Source organism: Acanthopagrus latus, chromosome 6 (assembly GCF_904848185.1).
Source record: "Acanthopagrus latus isolate v.2019 chromosome 6, fAcaLat1.1, whole genome shotgun sequence".
NCBI classification, from domain to species: domain Eukaryota; kingdom Metazoa; phylum Chordata; class Actinopteri; order Spariformes; family Sparidae; genus Acanthopagrus; species Acanthopagrus latus.
The window spans coordinates 4,898,272-4,916,950 of record NC_051044.1 but is presented as its reverse complement, the minus strand read 5'-3'; the positions used below and the strand labels follow the sequence as shown (position 1 = coordinate 4,916,950).

General features: G+C 40.9%; 2 protein-coding genes across 2 annotated transcripts; one reads left to right on the top strand and one right to left on the bottom strand.

Annotated features, from left to right (window-relative positions):
* Positions 1 to 2,194: 2,194 nt before the first annotated feature.
* Positions 2,195 to 9,870, bottom strand: psmf1 (proteasome inhibitor subunit 1). Its single transcript, XM_037102337.1, has 7 exons — positions 9,629 to 9,870; positions 8,690 to 8,842; positions 7,503 to 7,585; positions 6,896 to 7,096; positions 4,422 to 4,478; positions 3,317 to 3,478; positions 2,195 to 2,970 (listed from the first exon to the last, which is right to left on the bottom strand). The coding sequence occupies exons 1-7, from the start codon at positions 9,755 to 9,757 to the stop codon at positions 2,919 to 2,921; spliced, it is 837 nt and encodes a 278-aa protein (XP_036958232.1). The 5' UTR covers positions 9,758 to 9,870; the 3' UTR covers positions 2,195 to 2,918.
* A 1,074-nt stretch (positions 9,871 to 10,944) lies between these two features.
* On the top strand, positions 10,945 to 18,576 carry pigu (phosphatidylinositol glycan anchor biosynthesis, class U). Its single transcript, XM_037101227.1, has 12 exons — positions 10,945 to 11,112; positions 12,691 to 12,755; positions 13,030 to 13,089; positions 13,395 to 13,457; positions 13,721 to 13,830; positions 14,063 to 14,163; positions 14,258 to 14,355; positions 14,464 to 14,618; positions 14,921 to 15,064; positions 15,148 to 15,272; positions 15,991 to 16,133; positions 16,436 to 18,576. Exons 1-12 carry the CDS (start codon positions 10,983 to 10,985, stop codon positions 16,547 to 16,549), a joined length of 1,308 nt encoding a protein of 435 aa, XP_036957122.1. The 5' UTR covers positions 10,945 to 10,982; the 3' UTR covers positions 16,550 to 18,576.
* Positions 18,577 to 18,679: the final 103 nt, after the last annotated feature.

Here is an 18,679-nt window from a genome sequence, read left to right as displayed (position 1 = left end):
CAGACTTTCTGATTTCTGTCCAGAGACAAGGACCAAAGCTGTCCAAAGGACCACCTCACTGTGGTGCGTAACAAAGAGCTGTATCAGTAAATTGTTTATCGTTGCCTTTTTAACCACAGAGGACTCTATATTTTACAATCCCAACATATGGAAGCCCAAAGAAACTAGAAAAGTGGGGGAAAAGGATTCATGATCTAGGAACCGTGACTGTGTGTTTAATGTGGTGGAGCGACTGATTGACACCCCCCCGTCTCATAATGATCACCTGGATCTGGTCTGACTGCCGTGTTATGACTCCAGCACGTCCCTGTTTTCAGACTCTGCCTCCCTCGGTCTGTCTGACATTTCTTCTAACCCCGACTATCGCCTGAGACGGAGCGCCGCTGTGACCACAGCATCAACTACCTGTGGTGTCTGTGACTATATTTACCTCTCAGCACTCCCGGGGACAAATAAAGAGAATTGGAAATGGCTGTTTGTCACCTGCCTGCTGGGAAAATAACAGCTTGTTGGGCTGAAAGTAATGAGAGGAGACATAGATAAAAAAAAAAAAAAGGATTGAAAGAGAAAGAAAAATAAAAACCGATGGTTGAAGGGAGGAGTAGCCACGTTCTTCCTTTCCTTTTGTGAGTGAGTGAATAAAGAAAGAAAGAAGAGCAATAGACAAAGAGAGGAGACAAAGAAAGAGGAGGAGAAAGTGTGAGAGATGGAGAATAATGGAGGGAGGTTGAAGAAAGATATGGAGAAAAAGCAGACAGGAAGAAGATATATGTGCAGAGAAAAGAGGGCGATGAAAAGAAGAAGCTGGGATGGAGGAAGAGACAAAGATGAGGAGAAAGATATGTCGGGGATATCACGTATCGAGACCTGTTAAAAAATGTATTTTTCATGTATCGAGCCGGAGGAAAAAATGTCGTTTCACATTTATTGAGCCGAGTGAAAAAAAAACCAAAACGTTTTTATGGGTTTTTTCTTTTTCATGAATCGAACCGAGTGAAAATATTTTTTTTTGACGTATCGAGACCTGATAAAACATGTATTTTGGGAACAGAGGGAGAGAAGGAGACAAGAAAGGTGGAGGAAAATAAAAATGGAGATGGAGGAGAGAAATCAAGACGAGAAGGAATGCTTACAAAGAAAGAAGATAAAAAGAGAGACGGACGTAAAGAATAAGAGGAAGACGCCAAGTGGGACAAATAACAGAAAAGGGGGAAAAGGATGGAGGAGGTACAGGAACGAATATAAAGGAGATGGAGACGAGAGACGGGGGACAAGAGAAATATAATTAACAACAGGAGAAAATATGGAGGAGGAAAGGTGGAGATCAAGGGAAAGAGAGATGGAGGTGGAGGAGGAGAAACAAAAGATGGATGATAGAAAGAGAGAGGAGAACTGTGGAGGACAGCAGGAGCATCTTCTCCCCACTCAGTGATCTGAATGACAATGAGGCGACACACACACACCCACACACACACACACACACACACACACACTCTTATTTACATAAGTATTGCAAACGCTGGCTGGCTTATCCTCCCACAGCACCTTCAGAACAGACACACAGATCATCACAGTCTGCTGCACGTCTGAGGCTGTTTGAGAACAGAAGATAAAAAAAGAAAACTGAAAGAACTGGAAGAAAAAAAAAAGGTTGCGATTTGGGGAAAACGGGTTAAAATTCCCTTTTCATTATCGAGTGAACAGAAAACGCATTTTGTTTCGTTAAAGGACTGAAGCGCTGTACTTACACTTCACTTGAGTATTTACATTTCCTGCTGCTTTGTATTTCCACTCCGCTACAGTTCAGAGGCAATTTGTACTTTTTACTCAGCTACATTTATTTGAGACTTTATGTTGAGTTACTTTTCAAATTTAGTTTGATCCAAAATAAAATAAAATCTATGGGGACATTTTTGTGGAGACTAAAACAGGAATTCTGATCCAAACCATGTTTGGATCAGACGAGGGAGACGCAGAACATTTAACTTACAATTAACTTAAACAGAACATTTAACTTAAACAGATATATGTTGATTCTGGAGACTGGAGTGAAGAAATAGGCTGAAAATTGGCTTCACGTTCAGTCTGAACTTCATACAGTCACTCTGACGATTCACCTGTGAGACTTAAAACATTTGAAGTTGAAACCGTTTTCAGAAAACCCCCAAAAAAACACTCAGCAGCAAACAAAATATAAAGTCTGAGGTTTTTTATTAGACTTTTTTGGCATGAATTATTTTTCTTATCAATTAAAGTTTGTTAATCAACAACATTCCAAACAAAAAGAAAAACAACTGTAAAAAGCCTAATATAAAGCTTTTCTACTGTAGCCACAACAGCAATACAAGATTTTTTTTTCCTTTTTATCGATAAATTATGACTACAAGATGCAGTTTTATGGGATGATGAGAATCCTAACTTGACTTTTTATCTTATTATTTCGGAGGCAAATGAAAGACGCTCCCTGCAGACTCTTTCAAAAACAATAATAAAGCTGACAAATTCATTGACGAACGTCTCAGGTGTCAGTAAACAAAAGAGATTATGATGAATCAGTTATTCCGGTGTGAGTGTTTCCATCTTTGAGATTTTTTTTAAACCAAAATAAATCAGCTTTTCTTCAATTAATGCAAACTGAACGTCTCTCAGTGCTACAGCTCACCTGATTTACTGACATTTGTCCAATTCCAATTCTACATCAATGGTCGGGTGCTTCTATATGAGATCTATATATGAGTTTCACATTAGTTAGATGAAATGAACACCTAGAAAACAAAAGCCTCTTTCTCAAAAACAGGAGAAAATAAAAAAGGCAAACACCTAAACCAGGTGAGAACTCCCCCCCCCCCACCTGGCTCCAGTTGGTTGGAGAACAGGATGCAAACAGGAAGTAGAAAAGCAGGAGACGCTGATGGGAACTACATGAACATGTCGTCATAGCCAGGCGGGGGCATGTGGTCTGGATCCGGCCTAAAGAAACAAGACACACAGAACTGTTGTCATGTTTTCACTGGTTACTTCTCCTGCTGTGTCCCCAAAGAGGCCAAAAACACCAGAATCTCTTCCTGGACTACGATCCCGTTAAATAAAGATCCAGACGGTCTCGTTTCAATAACTTGGACAGTGAACAGTCTGCTGTCAAGTGAGCTAATCGATCGAAATCCCAGAGCCACTGATGCACAATTGAAGTGGGACTGCAAATAATGAATATTTTGTTTTTAAACACTTACAAAAGACTTGAAAAATGTAAACCATTCCTTTAATAGGACCGAGGTGTGTGTGTGTGTGTGTGTGTGTGTGTGTGTGTGTGTCTCACCCTGGTCTGCGTCGGCCGACTGGTCCGAATGGGTCAAAGCGAGCCCCCGGGGGAACAGCTCCAGGAGGCAGAATGTCTGGGATCCCGCTGGTCGGGTCAAAACCAGAACGAGGATAACCCGACCGCAACGGGTCGACTATCATCCCGCCACCGCCGCGAGAGCTGAGGCGGGAAGAGAAGAGGGAGGGAAAAGTTTTAAGGGTGTTTTGATTTGGCGCTGATGTTTTGGACGTTGATAATCCTCAAATGTTCAAACCAGTTTTAATTTGTAAGGAGACAAGGAGACAAACTGAGAATCAGCACAAGGAGAGAGTAACAATAAGGAGGGATGGGAGGGGGAAAAGGAAGAGGAGAGGAGACAACTAGAAAAGAGAAAGGAGATGATAAAGAGGAGAGAAGGACACAGAGGGCAAAACGACAAGACGAAGAGGAGAAAGGAAACAAGGAGAGAGGAGTCAAGAAGGAAGGAGACAGGGAGAGAGGAGGCGATGACTCAGATGACAAGGAGACAGGAGAAAAGGAGGCAAGAGAAGTGGAGAGAGGAGACCTGGACAGAGAAGGCAAGGAGACAGTAGACAAGGAGAAGGGGAGGCGAGGAGAGAGACAAGAGTCAAAGAGATGAAGAGAGAGGCAACAAGGAGATAAGCAGAGAGGAGACAAAAGAGAGGAGACAAGGAGACAAGGCGAGGAAGAAAATAACTACAGAGGAGACAGGAGACTTCGACATCGGGGTGACTACATACTGACAACTGTTCCTTAAAGGCCACATCGCCCAGCTCAGACTTATCAAGGTAAAGAAATGCAAACAGTTGAATCTGAACTCCTGCAGGACACTTCAGACACTAGAGGACGTCGTGCTGGAGGAAACTGAAACTGAACACACTCGCTGCGTCTCATCCGTCCTGAGGATCTGAATCTGGACAAACACCAGTAATCCTCTGCTGTCTGTCTGTTACTGCGCACAGCGACCGTTCATCCCCAAAATCCCAGATTAGAACAAAAGTGCACACACACACACACACACACACACACACTGATGCTTCAATCTATATCTGAAAATAATATCCATAAAATTAATTTGTAGGATTTATAATGACGGACTCACCCGAATGGATCCAGATCTGCTCCCCCTGCTGCGAAGGGAGGAATCATGGGGTCGGGCCTGAAACACACACACACACACACACACACACACACACACACACACATTTAGCATCTTTAATAGCATCAGATTGGAAAAGATAAGATTTTTTTTTTTTTTTACTGATTCTGATGATTCAGACGAGGCGACAACTGTAACTCATCTCACCTCTTGTGAGACTTCAGCGAGACTTCTCGAAGAGATTCTTGTTACAAAAACACCTCCATTATTTAACAAAAAGTTCTCTCTCAGTAGGAATCGTTTCTATAATGCTGTCAGACATTTAAAGTCCTTCAGTGATAAAAACAAAAACTTTCAGTTGACGTCACTCTGATATGTCAGAGTTGCCCCAAAGGACTGAGCTGCAGTCGTGTCACGGCTGCCAGCTAAACTTTTGTTAAGTATGAATCATTTACAATCCAAATACGTGACTATCAGACCCACGTTTAAAATCCCGTAATGCCCCTTTAACATTCTTGTCTTATGTGATGATAATCTGACATCTGGATGATTCATTTTTTACTGTTCTTGTAATGTTACTGACCACGTGATTCACTGAGGATGAATTATTAATGAAGATAATGGTGAGTTGCTGCCCCTTGATTCGTCCCGTTAATTCTCCTTTCATCTTAGACTCTGTGCTGACCCAGAATCCACAAACAGATCACTAAAATTTAATTAAAGCTCTTCATTATACACCACTTATCCCACTCCTAATCCCAGTTATCCCATTAGTAATTAGAATTATTCAGCGTGAATGACACACACACACACACACACTGACTTTCTGGTGGTGAAACACACTGTTGGCTCCCTCTTCCTCTTTTGTGTGTTTCTAAATTATAAATCCAACCTTCAGCTGTTCTGAATCGCTCCTGTCATCTCCATCTCCTCTACGCTGCGCTTCATCTTCCTCTACACTCTCATCTTTCCAGCCTCCTCCTCCTCCTCTCCTCTCTTTCCAACACTTTCTGCAGCACTGACTCCATTTTTGCTTTCTCATTCATCATTCCTCGTCTCTGCATCTCCCACTTATCTGTTTTTATTATTCTTCTCTCCCTTTACGTCTTTTCTCTCTCTCTCAGATTTTGGTTTACTCTCTCTCTCCATCTGTCATTGTTTTGATCTCATCCTCAGCCCCCCCCCCTCTCTCTCTCTCTCTCTCGCCGTCTCTGTGGGGACAAGGAGGCGACAGCAGCGAGGTCGATAAAGTGCTGACATCACCTCACATCTCATCTGATCGGGTCACAGCTAAGAGGACGGGGGAGAGAGAGGACCAGGAGGAGGAGGAGGAGGAGGAGGAGGAGGAGGAGGAGGAGGAGGAGGAGGAGAGGCAGATGAGATGAGGAGTGAAAAGTTGACTCTGTCCTGCAGCTCCCTCTCTCTCTCTCTCTCTCTCTCTCTCTCTCTCTCTCTTTCTTCCACACATACACAAACACACCAGCCACGCTCTGCCCTCATTCACTCTCTGCTGTTGCAGTCGACCAGAATCTTCTCTGTCTAGACTTTTTCTACAAAGCACAAACTCAGCACGTCCAAAATGTGTGTGTGTGTGTGTGTGCGTGTTTGTTTGTGTGAGACGGTGGTGTATTTGTGAGCACATGTGTGTTTAGTCTACACACAGGAGTGTACTTTCAAATCAGGTCCTTCGTGTGTTTTGTTGTGTTCCGGCTTCAAACTGCACAACAACAGCCTGACATGTCACACGCAGGGCGTCGGGAACAGAAATGGGGATTTTACGCTCCCACAGATTGTTTTATGTCGTATATTTGTTGTTATCAAAGTGGATAACAAGTGACGCTGCATCTGAGACGCCTCATGTCCCGACAGGAAGACGAGTGTAGATAAGAGCGGCCCCCTTTAATCTGAGCGGCAGTATGTACAAATTCTAGGTGTTTAGAATAAAAATATCTGGGCAGGGGAACAAAAAAAATACATATAACAGCAACTACACTATATAAAACAACACAGTACATAAAGTATCAGTAGGATACAAAGTGTGTGCAAGGTATAAATTACTGATGACACTTTTGTGAGGATTTTAGACAAAACTTAAGGCTGGTTTTAAACACTGCAAGAGGTGTGGAGTTACACTTCCCCACTCCTGCAATCAAAAACTAAATGCTGTGTGTCTGAACTGTGGTACCCAGTCACCCCTAGTGGACGATCTGGTCCTACAAACTCTGCCACAGCTGGGTCGGGCTGGTTCTCTAAGAAGAGGAGCGCATCATGAATCATTTTAGACATCAGGCAGGTGTCTGAGTAAAGTAAGGATTAACAAATTTGAGTAAATGATATTTAATATTCGGTGTGGGTGTGTGCGACCACTGTTGCCTTTAGAAGATTTTTTTTTTGCAGATGTTTATCAGAATTCTTTCTGCAGGTTTGGAGTTGTAGATTTTTGGCATGAAGACGAACAGCCTCGTGTGATTTCCTACCAGTGCGGCTGTGTTCCCTGTCGAGGATGTCTGTGGGGGATGCGGAGGGGGTCGCTGTCTTCTACTCTTCGTCTCCGCTCCTCCTCCTCCTCGTCCTCCCGGCGGCTCTTCGGCTCTGGCCTCTGTCCGGACGATCTGTCCTGGAAGGGCAGCAGCTGAGTCCTCACCTTCTCTGACAAACCATCTGTATCCTTGTACACACTGCAGAAAAAAAAGGCTTGGTTTCAACTTTGTTTATCAAAATGAACAAGTGTTCCGTATTTTCTGGTAGTTGGAAATGGAACATTGTGTTTGGAAAACAGGTATAACTGAAAATATTAAACTTTAACCAACTGGTATCAATTGTCACAGACATCATGTTTTCACTAGACTGTTTACTTTCAATGTAGACCATCATAAAACAGAAAAGATTATAATCAAAATGGCTGAAGACAAACTTGATCAGAACAATCATGACAAACTGATAACTATGTCACATCTCATAAAAAAAAAAAAGTGCATACAGTAACTTCATCAAATAACTGCGCTTGTGAACCTGAACGAGTTTCAGCTGCAAAATTACAAAAATGTTTTTGGGGTGAGAGAATGAAAAGAACCTCAGACCAACCTGTCGAACGTCTGCAACTTGTCAGCGTCCACGTGATCGCTGATGTTCACCGTCATGTCTGACACCTGCTGGGAGCTGGAGTTCTTCACACACACACACACGCAGAGTACACGCATTAAAAGACAGAAACACACCAGCAGAGGATCAAACACCTGTAATGTGTTTGTTTCTAAAAAACAAAATAGAAAAGGCTTCACTGAAGGCAGAGTGAGGTGAGGCAATATGTGACCTACTGAGCTGAAAATAATCACTAAAATCTGATCACATATCAGCCGGGTGAACTGAACATGAGACTCCTAATATCTGAAAATCCTGTTTTTGCTGACCTCCAGTGGTCAGTGGATCAGACAAGGCCAAACATGGACAAACACACTCTTACAATGTATAAAACTTATGAATAACGTTTCTGATGAATCGTTAGTAAATGCAGTGACATTAAGTCGAGCAGACATCCTAACAACATTCCACAGTCTGACCCAGCTGAGGTGTGTTGAGAATACAGACCAAGTAAAGGATAATGTGACATCTCAGGTCAACAGAAGTAGATTTGTCTGGAGGAGATGAGTACGTAATCCATCAGCGTTCAACTACACTAACTGAGATTTGGCTCTAGCTTGTAATATAGAGCTCAGTGCTTTAAAGGATCTCTAGTTTCTTCCTAAAGTATTTTTTTGTAGTCGTGTGCAGATGATTGCTATCCAGCAAGGAATATATGGACCTATTTGTTCCTCCTGTTAATTCACAGTAACAATAAGAAACATCTGATGGTTTGGACAAACAGCTTTTTCAGTTCAACGTGTAAAATCACTTGCCTGTTTAACTCAAACTAGATCCTGACTGGGGTCACAAGTAGCAGTGTTTGATTGAAATAAGTTTTATACTGTTCTGTCTGTGTTTTCATGCGCGAAAGTTATGACTGAGTTCATGACCGGACTGTCTTTTGTGTGTTTGTTGTTGACTTACATGTGTTTGAACTGCTGAGGTGTGTTGGATCAGTTTATTATACACTCTTGTCCACATACAAATTACATAAAATAAAATAAAATGACACGTCAGTTACTGTGACTGAAGAGCGTTCATTCTGATTCGTCTCAGGATTCATTAACTTAAGCTGGTTGTCTGTCAGTCCACTTCAGGTGTACTTCACATTGTGCACGTTTCCCTGTATATTAATTAGCTGTACCTACCATCAGGTTGAAGATCAAGGTGGAGTCGACAACGATGGCTTTGAGCAGGAACTGGGAGTCACCATCTTTGGTTTTATATCTCAGACTGTACAATTCCTTGTTGCTGCTCCAGTCAGCAGGGAGCAGCTCTGACTTCTTATCACTGCTGCGGGGCTGGAGGAGAGAATAACAGAGACAGAGGGTGTAACAGAAAAACAAACAGGGTGTGCATTAAAACAATGTGAGCACAAACTCATCAGGATTCCTCTGTGACAAAGCCAGCGTGGTGTTACAGTGCGACTGGTCCCAAGTGGCACAACACTGTGTTAGCTAGCTAAACATGACATGACAGTTTTTAGAGGTCGTTATTGGATCTTTATCTTAAACAGCTGCTGGTTGGTTCTGCACCAAATACCAAATCTCGTTGAGGAAAAAGCTCAACTGTGTTTGCCATACTGTTACAGTTCACTGGACGACCGTAAACGTTACATATCGTGCCCCTTTAGGAAGCTAACGTTAATCTAAACCGAGCAGGCGGAGTTACGTCGGCGAGGACAGAATTCCATTTGAAAAAGTGACAATTTAATTTCTTCCTGAGAAGCACAGATCAATAACCTCGGTAGAAACAGACCCAACATCTTTAATCTCAGCAATTAAGAACCATTCTTCAATTCGGCTTGTATTTTAATCAAAAAGTAGCAGGTATTTTACTGGATATCTAGCTCAGCTTCTGATAATCCCATGACCCGTTTAATATGAATTCTATCATAAAGCGAGCAACGGCAAACCGTTTGTCAAAGTTAGAATTGATACATAAATCATCATTATGTTAATCAGATCTCCCCGAAATATAAGTCTGGTGCGATGTCAACAGGACATCACCTCAGATGTCCTTATTTATGAGCGTTAACATAACGTTAGATTTGTGTTAGCTAGTTGATGTTAGCTAATTTAACTCACCTCGTCTCCAGACCCGATGCACCTGTATCCACGCTTTATCAGGTCCCAGTGGACGAAACACACAACGGCGTCCTGCGGACAGCTAATGCTGCCAGAGACACAGGTATACAACACCTCTAAGCCTGCCATGTTTCTGTAATCTATCACAACATCAGGTCAGTTTCTAGGAGAGAAATGAAAACGAAAGTCTCGACGGCTGCACGACATCAGCGTCACAGCAACAAGTGCAGCTTCCGGCCTGAGCCTTTCAATGTAAAAGCATTCTTGAAAGAAAAAAGTAAAAAATAAATAAATGAATAAATAAATTGTTAAAAAAAAACACTCACTTTTAAACAAAAATACAAAACATCAGAGCCAAATAAATGTGAAGCGTAATAAAAAAGAATTTAATTCAATATTTGATTAATAGCTCATCAGAAGCGGTTTATTCAACGTAGAAAACTTACAACAATAAAAATAAAATACAAAAACTTCATGACATGAAAAAATACATATATATTTTAAGGAAACATTTTCTGAGGCTTTCAACCACACCTCAGTTAGACGTCAAGCTTAAATGTAGGGTTTTGGAGGGGTCATTTATTATTAGAATAGATTTTAATAGATCTTTATTGTCATTGTTTCAGACAAAACAATGAAACACAGGTAGCAGCTCTTTGACAAATAAATAGTAGTGGTTGTACAATAATAGTATTAATGGCGTTGAATTATACTTTTTATGCAAGTACAACTATGTTCTATCACGGAACTGACATTTAAAAATGTAACAATGAATGATGTTTTTTAAATTGTCAAGATATGTCAACATGTCAATGGACATAAAAGACTAAATCAAAAATATTTCACTGACTGAATTTTGTGTAAACTACATAAAAGCATCCTTATCGGAACACAGGTGGCGCACTGCGTCTAACTTTGCAGAGCTTTATCCATTGTGTTTTGATCCAACACGCAAAGAGTCCCGGAGTGAAAATAAGCTCAAGATTTTATCGTTCCGCTTTGAAAAAACGTTTTCCCAGCAGTGATTTACTGAGCAAATATAAATGTACCGTGACTGTGCGAGAATGTTTTAAAATATAAATCGAGTCATCTACATGCATTAAAGAGTTAAAATGCACAATTAGTGTAATAAGCGATTCTCAGACCCGAAAAAGAGCAAAAATAATATTTATTTACTCATACAAACGCTGTTGTAGCCATAAATAATAATACTAAAGAATAATGAATAATGATAATAATAACAATATATTTTATTTATTTAAATTTTTTGCGTATTTCACTCAGTTTCCTTCGTGACAGAAGACTTCACTTCCCATCGTGCACCTCGCAGGGCGGAGAGGGCTTCCTTGTCAAGATGGCGGCTCCCTTGACACTACTTTTGATTTTAGCCGTTACGATCCGTGCAGCTCTTTACAGATCCAGTTTAGCGGACTTAATTGCGGAGCGGGTGGAGGTTGTGTCTCCGCTGACCGCCTGGAAGAGAGGTAAGCGGGGCTTCAGCAGCTTTTTTGGGGGGTGGCGGGGGAGCTTTGTCGCTCAGACGCCGCTCCGGTTGCTTCCTCACCCCGGCGCTGTTACCTGGTAATTGAGTCAAGTGGAGGAGGCAACGTCGAACCGGTGTAGCTACAAAAAGCCTAGCTTTATACTTCACATTCATGAATCTCACGATCGTTACACGGAGTGAATTGTAATGGCTTTGTCGAGATGTGTGTTGTTGTAGATTTACAGTATGTTTGACCGATGGAGCTCCCTGAGTGTGATTAGCTTCCGTGGTTCAAAGATGCTGGAGCAGCAACCAGCACTGTGCTGATTACATACATTTTACACTATATACTCTCTATTACTGCAGTTAGAATGAAACTAATCTGCATTTAACTGAGCTGTGGGCTTGTAGAAAGGCTGTAGGTAGTAACCAGTGTGAAAGAAAACAACATAATACATTCAAACATTTTCATTTTATTCATCAAGTCAGCACCTGAGTACAGCACCTCTTCACTTCTGGGTACAAAGGGAGTCTTTTCCACCATACTGTGAATTATTATTCTTCATATTACTCTTTAAAGACAACATTAACAACAAATACAGCAGTTTCAATCCTGGCAAATCAACAGAACAAATCAAAATAGGAAATCAGTTGAAATAGCTTTTGCAACTGAAGGTTGCTGAAATTTGAATAAAACAGATAAAACTTAAACTCACACTAAAATAATTCTGAATGTCTCAAACAGCATTAATGTGAACATAAATGTATCTATGTGTCATCCATCAGTTTGTGTCTCATGACTGCAGCCCTCTGGTTCAGCTGCTCATGTGTGCTGTCAGTCTCAGCTGAGTGTTAGTTCAGTGCTGATGATCAGGATATATTGTTTTGATCATTATAATGGCTCTGATAAACAGGGGTGCTGCTTGGGAATGCTTGAATCTCCACAGTTCGGAGCTTTGAGTTGCAATGACACAAGCTCAGTCTGTGTATGACGACATTATAACAAACTGTACCCATGATGCTCTCAGCGTTTAAAGGGGAGATATTGTTTCATTTATATATGCAACGATGAAATGCGGAGCCTCTTTTCAGCTGTGGTGCCACAGAGTTGAAGTGAAGGTGTGGCTGTTACAAGAGCCATGAAATCATTTTTTGTGTAAAGGATTGTATTAAAAGAAAAACTGTCTCTCAGGAACAATACGTGAGGAAGACAGTGTGTGAAAGAGGGTTGTTGTTTCCATAGATATCACTGATCATTTTTTCTTCAGAATTTTTATTGTCTATTTTTGAAAACATGTGTAGGCCAGGACACATCAGCAGCAGTAGAGTACTTTGTTAAAAATGATTCTCTGCCACACATTTTATCTTTCTTGAAAACTCATAGCTTCTGTGATTTGGATATTATGCTTGGACACAGCCCTTCATGAATTGTTCAGTAGGCAGTTGGAACAGGAAGTTGCATTGTAGAACAGCTCTGTAGCTGATTACATTAAGTGAGGTGAAACACTGACACAACAGCCCAGAGATTTGAATAACGGCCTTTTAGTGACAAGATGTTTATTTGTTTGTTTGTTTGCAGTTGTTGAAGGTTTGGCTCTGCTCGACTTGGGAGTCTCGCCGTACGCTGGAGATGTTTTCCACGAGGTGAGAGATGCACAAAGACACACACTCATGACATGTTTGACCAAGGGTGCAGTTTCCACTGTGGCTCGGAAGAAAATCAACTCTCTCTTTTCTTTTGTCAGTTTATTTCCTCTCTAAACTCTCTCCTGTCACTGTCAGAACACCACAGTCTACATGAAACACAAGAGGATTTAATAGAAAAAAAAAAAAATTGAGCAACTGACATCATGTCAGAGGTTTTTCTATAAATGTGTTTGATGCTCTGATGCTTAATGTTTGTTTCTTCTCTCTTCAGACTCCTCTCATCATTTACATCTTTCACTTTGTGGTGGACTATGCAGAGATAACATTTATGGTGAGTGTGAAGCAGAGAAACGTATCAACAGACATTTCTCCCTTGAGAAATTTTAAGCATTTTTTGGGGGGAAAAAAGCAGAATGAGATGCTAATGCGTTGGATTTTTCTCTTCGGGAGGATGATCTGTAACGTGAGCCATGATGGGAAAGCTCAGCAGTCAGCTGCCCTTTAATTTAAACCGCTTTAACTGTGATAATACATTTCTGCCTCCAGTGATTTAAAAATAAAGTACACGTGTATTTTTTTGATGTTGTTATATTTCAGAGGCTCAGCTGCTCTTTCTCTCTCTGTTTGTCTCTGTAGTTGGCAGATGTGATCACTGCTGTGGCTCTCTACATGGCAGTGAAGGATTACAACAAACAAGTGGTAAGAAAACAGTAGAGTGTCTTTTTAAATATACAGAGAAAACAAAGAAACATATTTGGATATTAAAGGGAAGTCGTGATACTTTTAAACCTAATATGCTTGATTCAAAAATACCAGAATGTTTTGCTTTATGTAAAGTAAAATGTTTCAACTACAATCTCCCTTCAAAATATTTCCAAGTTTTTGCAAATTAGACTTGAAATTATTATTAGAAAATGAAGCAAGCGGTGTGTTGTAGTGACGTGTTTGTTGTGCTCATTCAGTTCAGAAAGCAGAAATATGCCCTGGAGGCAGACCGCTACCCCCTCGACTGCCTGGAGCTCATCAGGAGCCCCAAAGAGATGTACTACATCCCTCTGAAAGTAGCCATGTTGTAAGTACCACACACACCTTCTAGCATGTTTCCACGGAGCAAAATGCACAATTTCCTTCTCGGTCTGTAGCGATGGTGTCAGATCAGGTGATCACGATGCCTTAAAGCCTCGCTGTGACGTGGTGAGAGATGCGTCAGGCTGCTGTTGAATCATCCACATTCTCAGCGTCCAGTAGTATCAGAGAAGAATTCATCCAGGACGACAGTCTCATTATTTATTCCTCTCTCACAGTTACCTGTTGAACCCGTTCACCATCCTTTCCTGCGTTGCCAAGTCAACATGCGGTCTGAACAACGCCGTCATCGCCCTGTTCATCCTCACCACCATAAAGGGTAACGTTTGATTTTCAGTGCAGCATCACATGCTTTTACAATAAAGGCATGAAGTGATCATTTAATTTGAGTAATTCTATGTTTGTCTTTGCAGGAAATGTCTTACTGAGCGCTATATTTCTGTCCTTGGCTACGTATCAGTCCATCTATCCTCTGACTCTGTGCGCTCCAGCGTTGCTCTATCTGATGCAGGTATGTTTTATTATTTTCTCTCTGCCTTTCTTTGAATATTTAAATTTAATTTCCTGGATCTCTGCCTTTGTTTGATGCCAATCCATGTTTCTGTTTCTCCTCTCCCAGCGTCAGTACATCCCGGTGAACTTCAGACGGGTCAGCTTCTGGTGGTTCATCACGCAGTACCTCTTCATGTACCTGGGAAGCCTGTTCGTCATGATCTGTCTCTCCTTTTTCCTGCTCGGCTCATGGGACTACCTGCCGTCTGTCTACGGCTTCATGTGAGTGAGGAAGCAAAAGCTTGAGCAGAGTTTTTTGTGTTTCCTGTGTGGACGTATTTCATGTTTGAGGGAATTTGGAAAGTGTAACATTACATAGTTTGTCCACCAGAGAGCAGTGACAGGTTCATCTTTTTACTGTTTAACGCCCCTGGTCACAATTCTTTCATGATAGAATGTATGTAAAGTTTGTTTGTTCAGAAACTAGATATTGGCTGATTAGATTAAATCAGATGTATCAATTTCTCAGTTATTCATTAAGCAGCTGTAGTCTGACTGTGACCCTGTGTTTTCCCTCCCTCCAGTCTCTCAGTGCCAGACCTGACCCCGAACATCGGCCTCTTCTGGTATTTCTTTGCCGAGATGTTCGAGCACTTCCGTCTGTTCTTCCTCTGCGTCTTCCAGATCAACATCTTCTTCTACACCATCCCTCTGTCCATCAAACTCAAGTACGTCTGATTTTTACTCCTTCCAAGTTGGTGCAGCTAAGAGGCTGAATCCTCTTGATAATATGCATTTCTGTGTGTTACAGGGAGCATCCAGTGTTTCTGATCTTCATGCAGTTAGCTGTGATCTCCATCTTTAAGTCTTACCCCACTGTGGGAGACATCGCTCTCTACCTGGCCTTCCTTCCTGTCTGGAGTCACCTGCACCGATGTGAGTGTATTAAACATGAAATATACTACATTAAAAACGTTAGGACAGACTGTTTTTGAGCTACACCCAGAAATTGGGATGAATAAAATGGATCTAAATTCAGCCAGACAGAGTTTTTGTGCCGAAGATTCTCAGTAAAACAGTAGTTTAGTATAAACATACACATAGCAGCATGTATTCATTCTGCCTGAATTACTTGTATATTGCTGTTCGCAAGAAAGTGAGAGGAGACATAAAAGATGTTGTAGCTTGTTGGGAGTCTGGATTTCAGACATTTTTTTGATATTCACACACTTAATTTTCTGCTCTGGACAAATATATAATAAAGGAAGGAAATGATCTGCTTTATTTTTATGCAACACAATCCAGTGGGGTCGTTGGTTTTAAGTGTTCGATGAGTGGAAATTCTGACCTGCTGGTGGCTTTAGATGAAACAACAAGGTATAAATGAAGATATGAAAATGATCCTCAATTTCATCCATCAAATTTCTCGTCCATCTATCCAACAGTTATTGAGATATTTCAGTGCGGGTTGAAGAATTTAATCAATAGACCGACAGTGAAACCCTGTAAAGCAATAAGATGAATTATTACCTGTCACATTATCTTGTAATCCAATGAAACAAATGATCAATAAAGCACTAATAGATAAGAATTTAAATTGGAGCAGAGGTGTAGATGTAAAACATTCTCTGTCCTGGTTTGTCGTCCTGTTCAGTCTTGAGGAACATCTTCCTGGTGTCCTGCGTCATGCTGGCCTGCTCCGCTCTGTTTCCTGTTCTCTGGCACCTCTGGATCTACGCCGGCAGCGCCAACTCCAACTTCTACTACGCCATAACGCTGCTGTTCAACGTGGCACAGGTAGGACGGCCTGGACAGGAGCAGGGACATCTAATGATAACACAAACACAGGTGTAACTAGTACAGTGAATGAGACAAAAGTCCATTTAGCTGCTTCAGTTTCAGGCTTCGTGTATCGTTCATGCTGCCTCACTGTCACGTCTTACTGGGACACTTTGAGACATTGTGTTTGTTATTCACATCATGCTGGGATGTAATATTTGGAGACAGCTCAGTGTCAATTATACTAAGTATTATCAAGTTAATGTTCCTCGATAACACAGTGAGGAACTCATCTGTATCTTCATCTTTCTCTCCGTCAGATTCTCCTGGTGTCTGATTATTTCTATGCTTTCCTGAGGAGGGAACATCACCTCAGCTACGGACTGTATCTGAAGAGGAAAGATGGCTCCGAGGCGACTCTGGTTCTGAAATAAAAACACTCGTGCGGACACGAACCTCTACGAGGATGAGGGAAAACTACTCGAGGTCTCACTTATCCTCACAGGGAACAAAACACAAACTGAGGAGGATGAGATGAGAGTTCCTCAGACCGAACACACATGCAGGAAGTGTGTCAAACGTCATACGCCAACTGCTGGTAATAACATGCTACATGACAGACACATGCTGAGATGGGATGCAGAAATCTGGCTCCTGCCGTGTGAAACAACCAGACAACAACTTAACATCTCTCCGCTTTCCACTCCTTCATCTGAAGGGCTCTTATTTTGAAACCTCAAACTAGCAGGAACCTGCGCTTGAGAGAGTGGGTTTTATTTTGAAGCCTTCTTCCTCCTGAGAGGCACAATTTTATTTTGACACTCTGCAGATCCGTCCTGGACAGCTTTTTTTCTGAAAAACCAACTCTTTCCTTTCCTTTCCTTTCCTTTCCTTTCCTTTCCTTTCCTTTCCTTTCCTTTCCTTTCCTTTCCTTTCCTTTCACTTTATGGAAGTGCTGCTCTGGGAGGAGTTGTATCTTTTAAGCCTTGTTCCTTTTTAAACTCTAAACAGATGATACAAATGTGGGAAACTCCCTCTGATACACATTCTTCTTTTGTTGATGAATCATGTTTACCTGATTACTTTTGTGTTAAACCTGGTATGTTTTGTTGCAGGAAACTGAAGAGAAAAAATACTTTTTTTTAAGGGTTCGTCTGTAAGTCTAAAACATTTATCTCACCACTGCCTTTCACCTTATTTTTTTACACCATCTGCTCTGTAATGAACAAAATTCACAGCATCAGTGTTGCATCTCATCTCAAGTGAAAGTGAATACTAACCTCCTCATGGTACGTAAAACTAAACTCTTAACTGGATGTGCTAGAGCTACAGCTGCCTGAAGAGAGTGTGGATACTGATCACTAACCTCCAGACGGATCCTCACAAAGACACCAGTGAATGTGTTTTAACTACTGAAGTGCTTAAATCCAGGATCTGTGGGGAGCAGAAACCTTCATTCTTCCTTTTGGGTTTTCTGCGTCTTGAAATTACAGCTTCATACATTTTTGATCTGGAGTTTTCTCAAAGGACACAATTCAAGCTAGAAATCAAAGTTTGGGCTCACGATGTGCGGCCAAACAAAGCATCAAAGGCTAAAGTTTCATATTTTGCTCGATCTCTGCATGCATAATTAAAGCTAATATAATGAAGTTATTGTTAAATTTAGATTCAACATTAAAAATGAATCATTCCCTGACTGTACATGTAGCGGTCATAAATTGAGTTCAGGATATGAGGATGTTTGTTAAAGATTTAATTCACACCATTAAAAAAAAAAAAGAAAAAAAAAAAGCCTTAACCAGCCTCAGAAGCGTCGGGACGCTGATATAAAGATCAATCTTTTCTTCATGTTTTACTTTATGTTCTAATATTAAGTCCACAAATGAATGTTTTTGTTTGATACTTGGTTTCTCATGGCCTTTCTGTGAAAATAATGATATAAGCAACAACCAGTTTTTCGCCAAAATAAGACAAAAGCAAAAACATTAAACATTTAAACTGTTTTTCAAGTGATAAAGGAAAGAAAACGACTGCTTCCTGTCCGATCACATAAAAACATTATCTGTTGCTTCACTCGCATCTGTTCAAGCAGGTCGACAAGTTGCCATTTTGATACCAATGAGTAAGAAGTAATTTGTGATATTTATTTATTTGCTGCACTAAAAACCTTGCAAACCCAATTTAATTAAAAGGAGGAGCCACTGTTGTTCTGATACTGTATAAATGAATGTTTTGTTTCTGTTTGGGGGGTTTGAAAGGTGTGATGTTGTATTTGATGAATGATTATTAAAGTTTGAGTTGTTGGTTTCACCTGTTTGGCTTTAACTATAATAACTGATGTCTGTAAGGTGCGTCATGAGTTTGAGTTTTATTTTAATTATCTGTGGTTTTCAACTGTATCCGGGCAGAATTTGAAATGTAGTGTCAGGTATGAGAGCAGCAACAATATATACAACATCAGTAGGCGACTTTAAGTGATACTGGATGTACGTTATATTTTCAAGTTTACATTCTCATTTTAATAAACTCCCATACAGGCTTCTGTAGATGTAACGGTGAGGTTA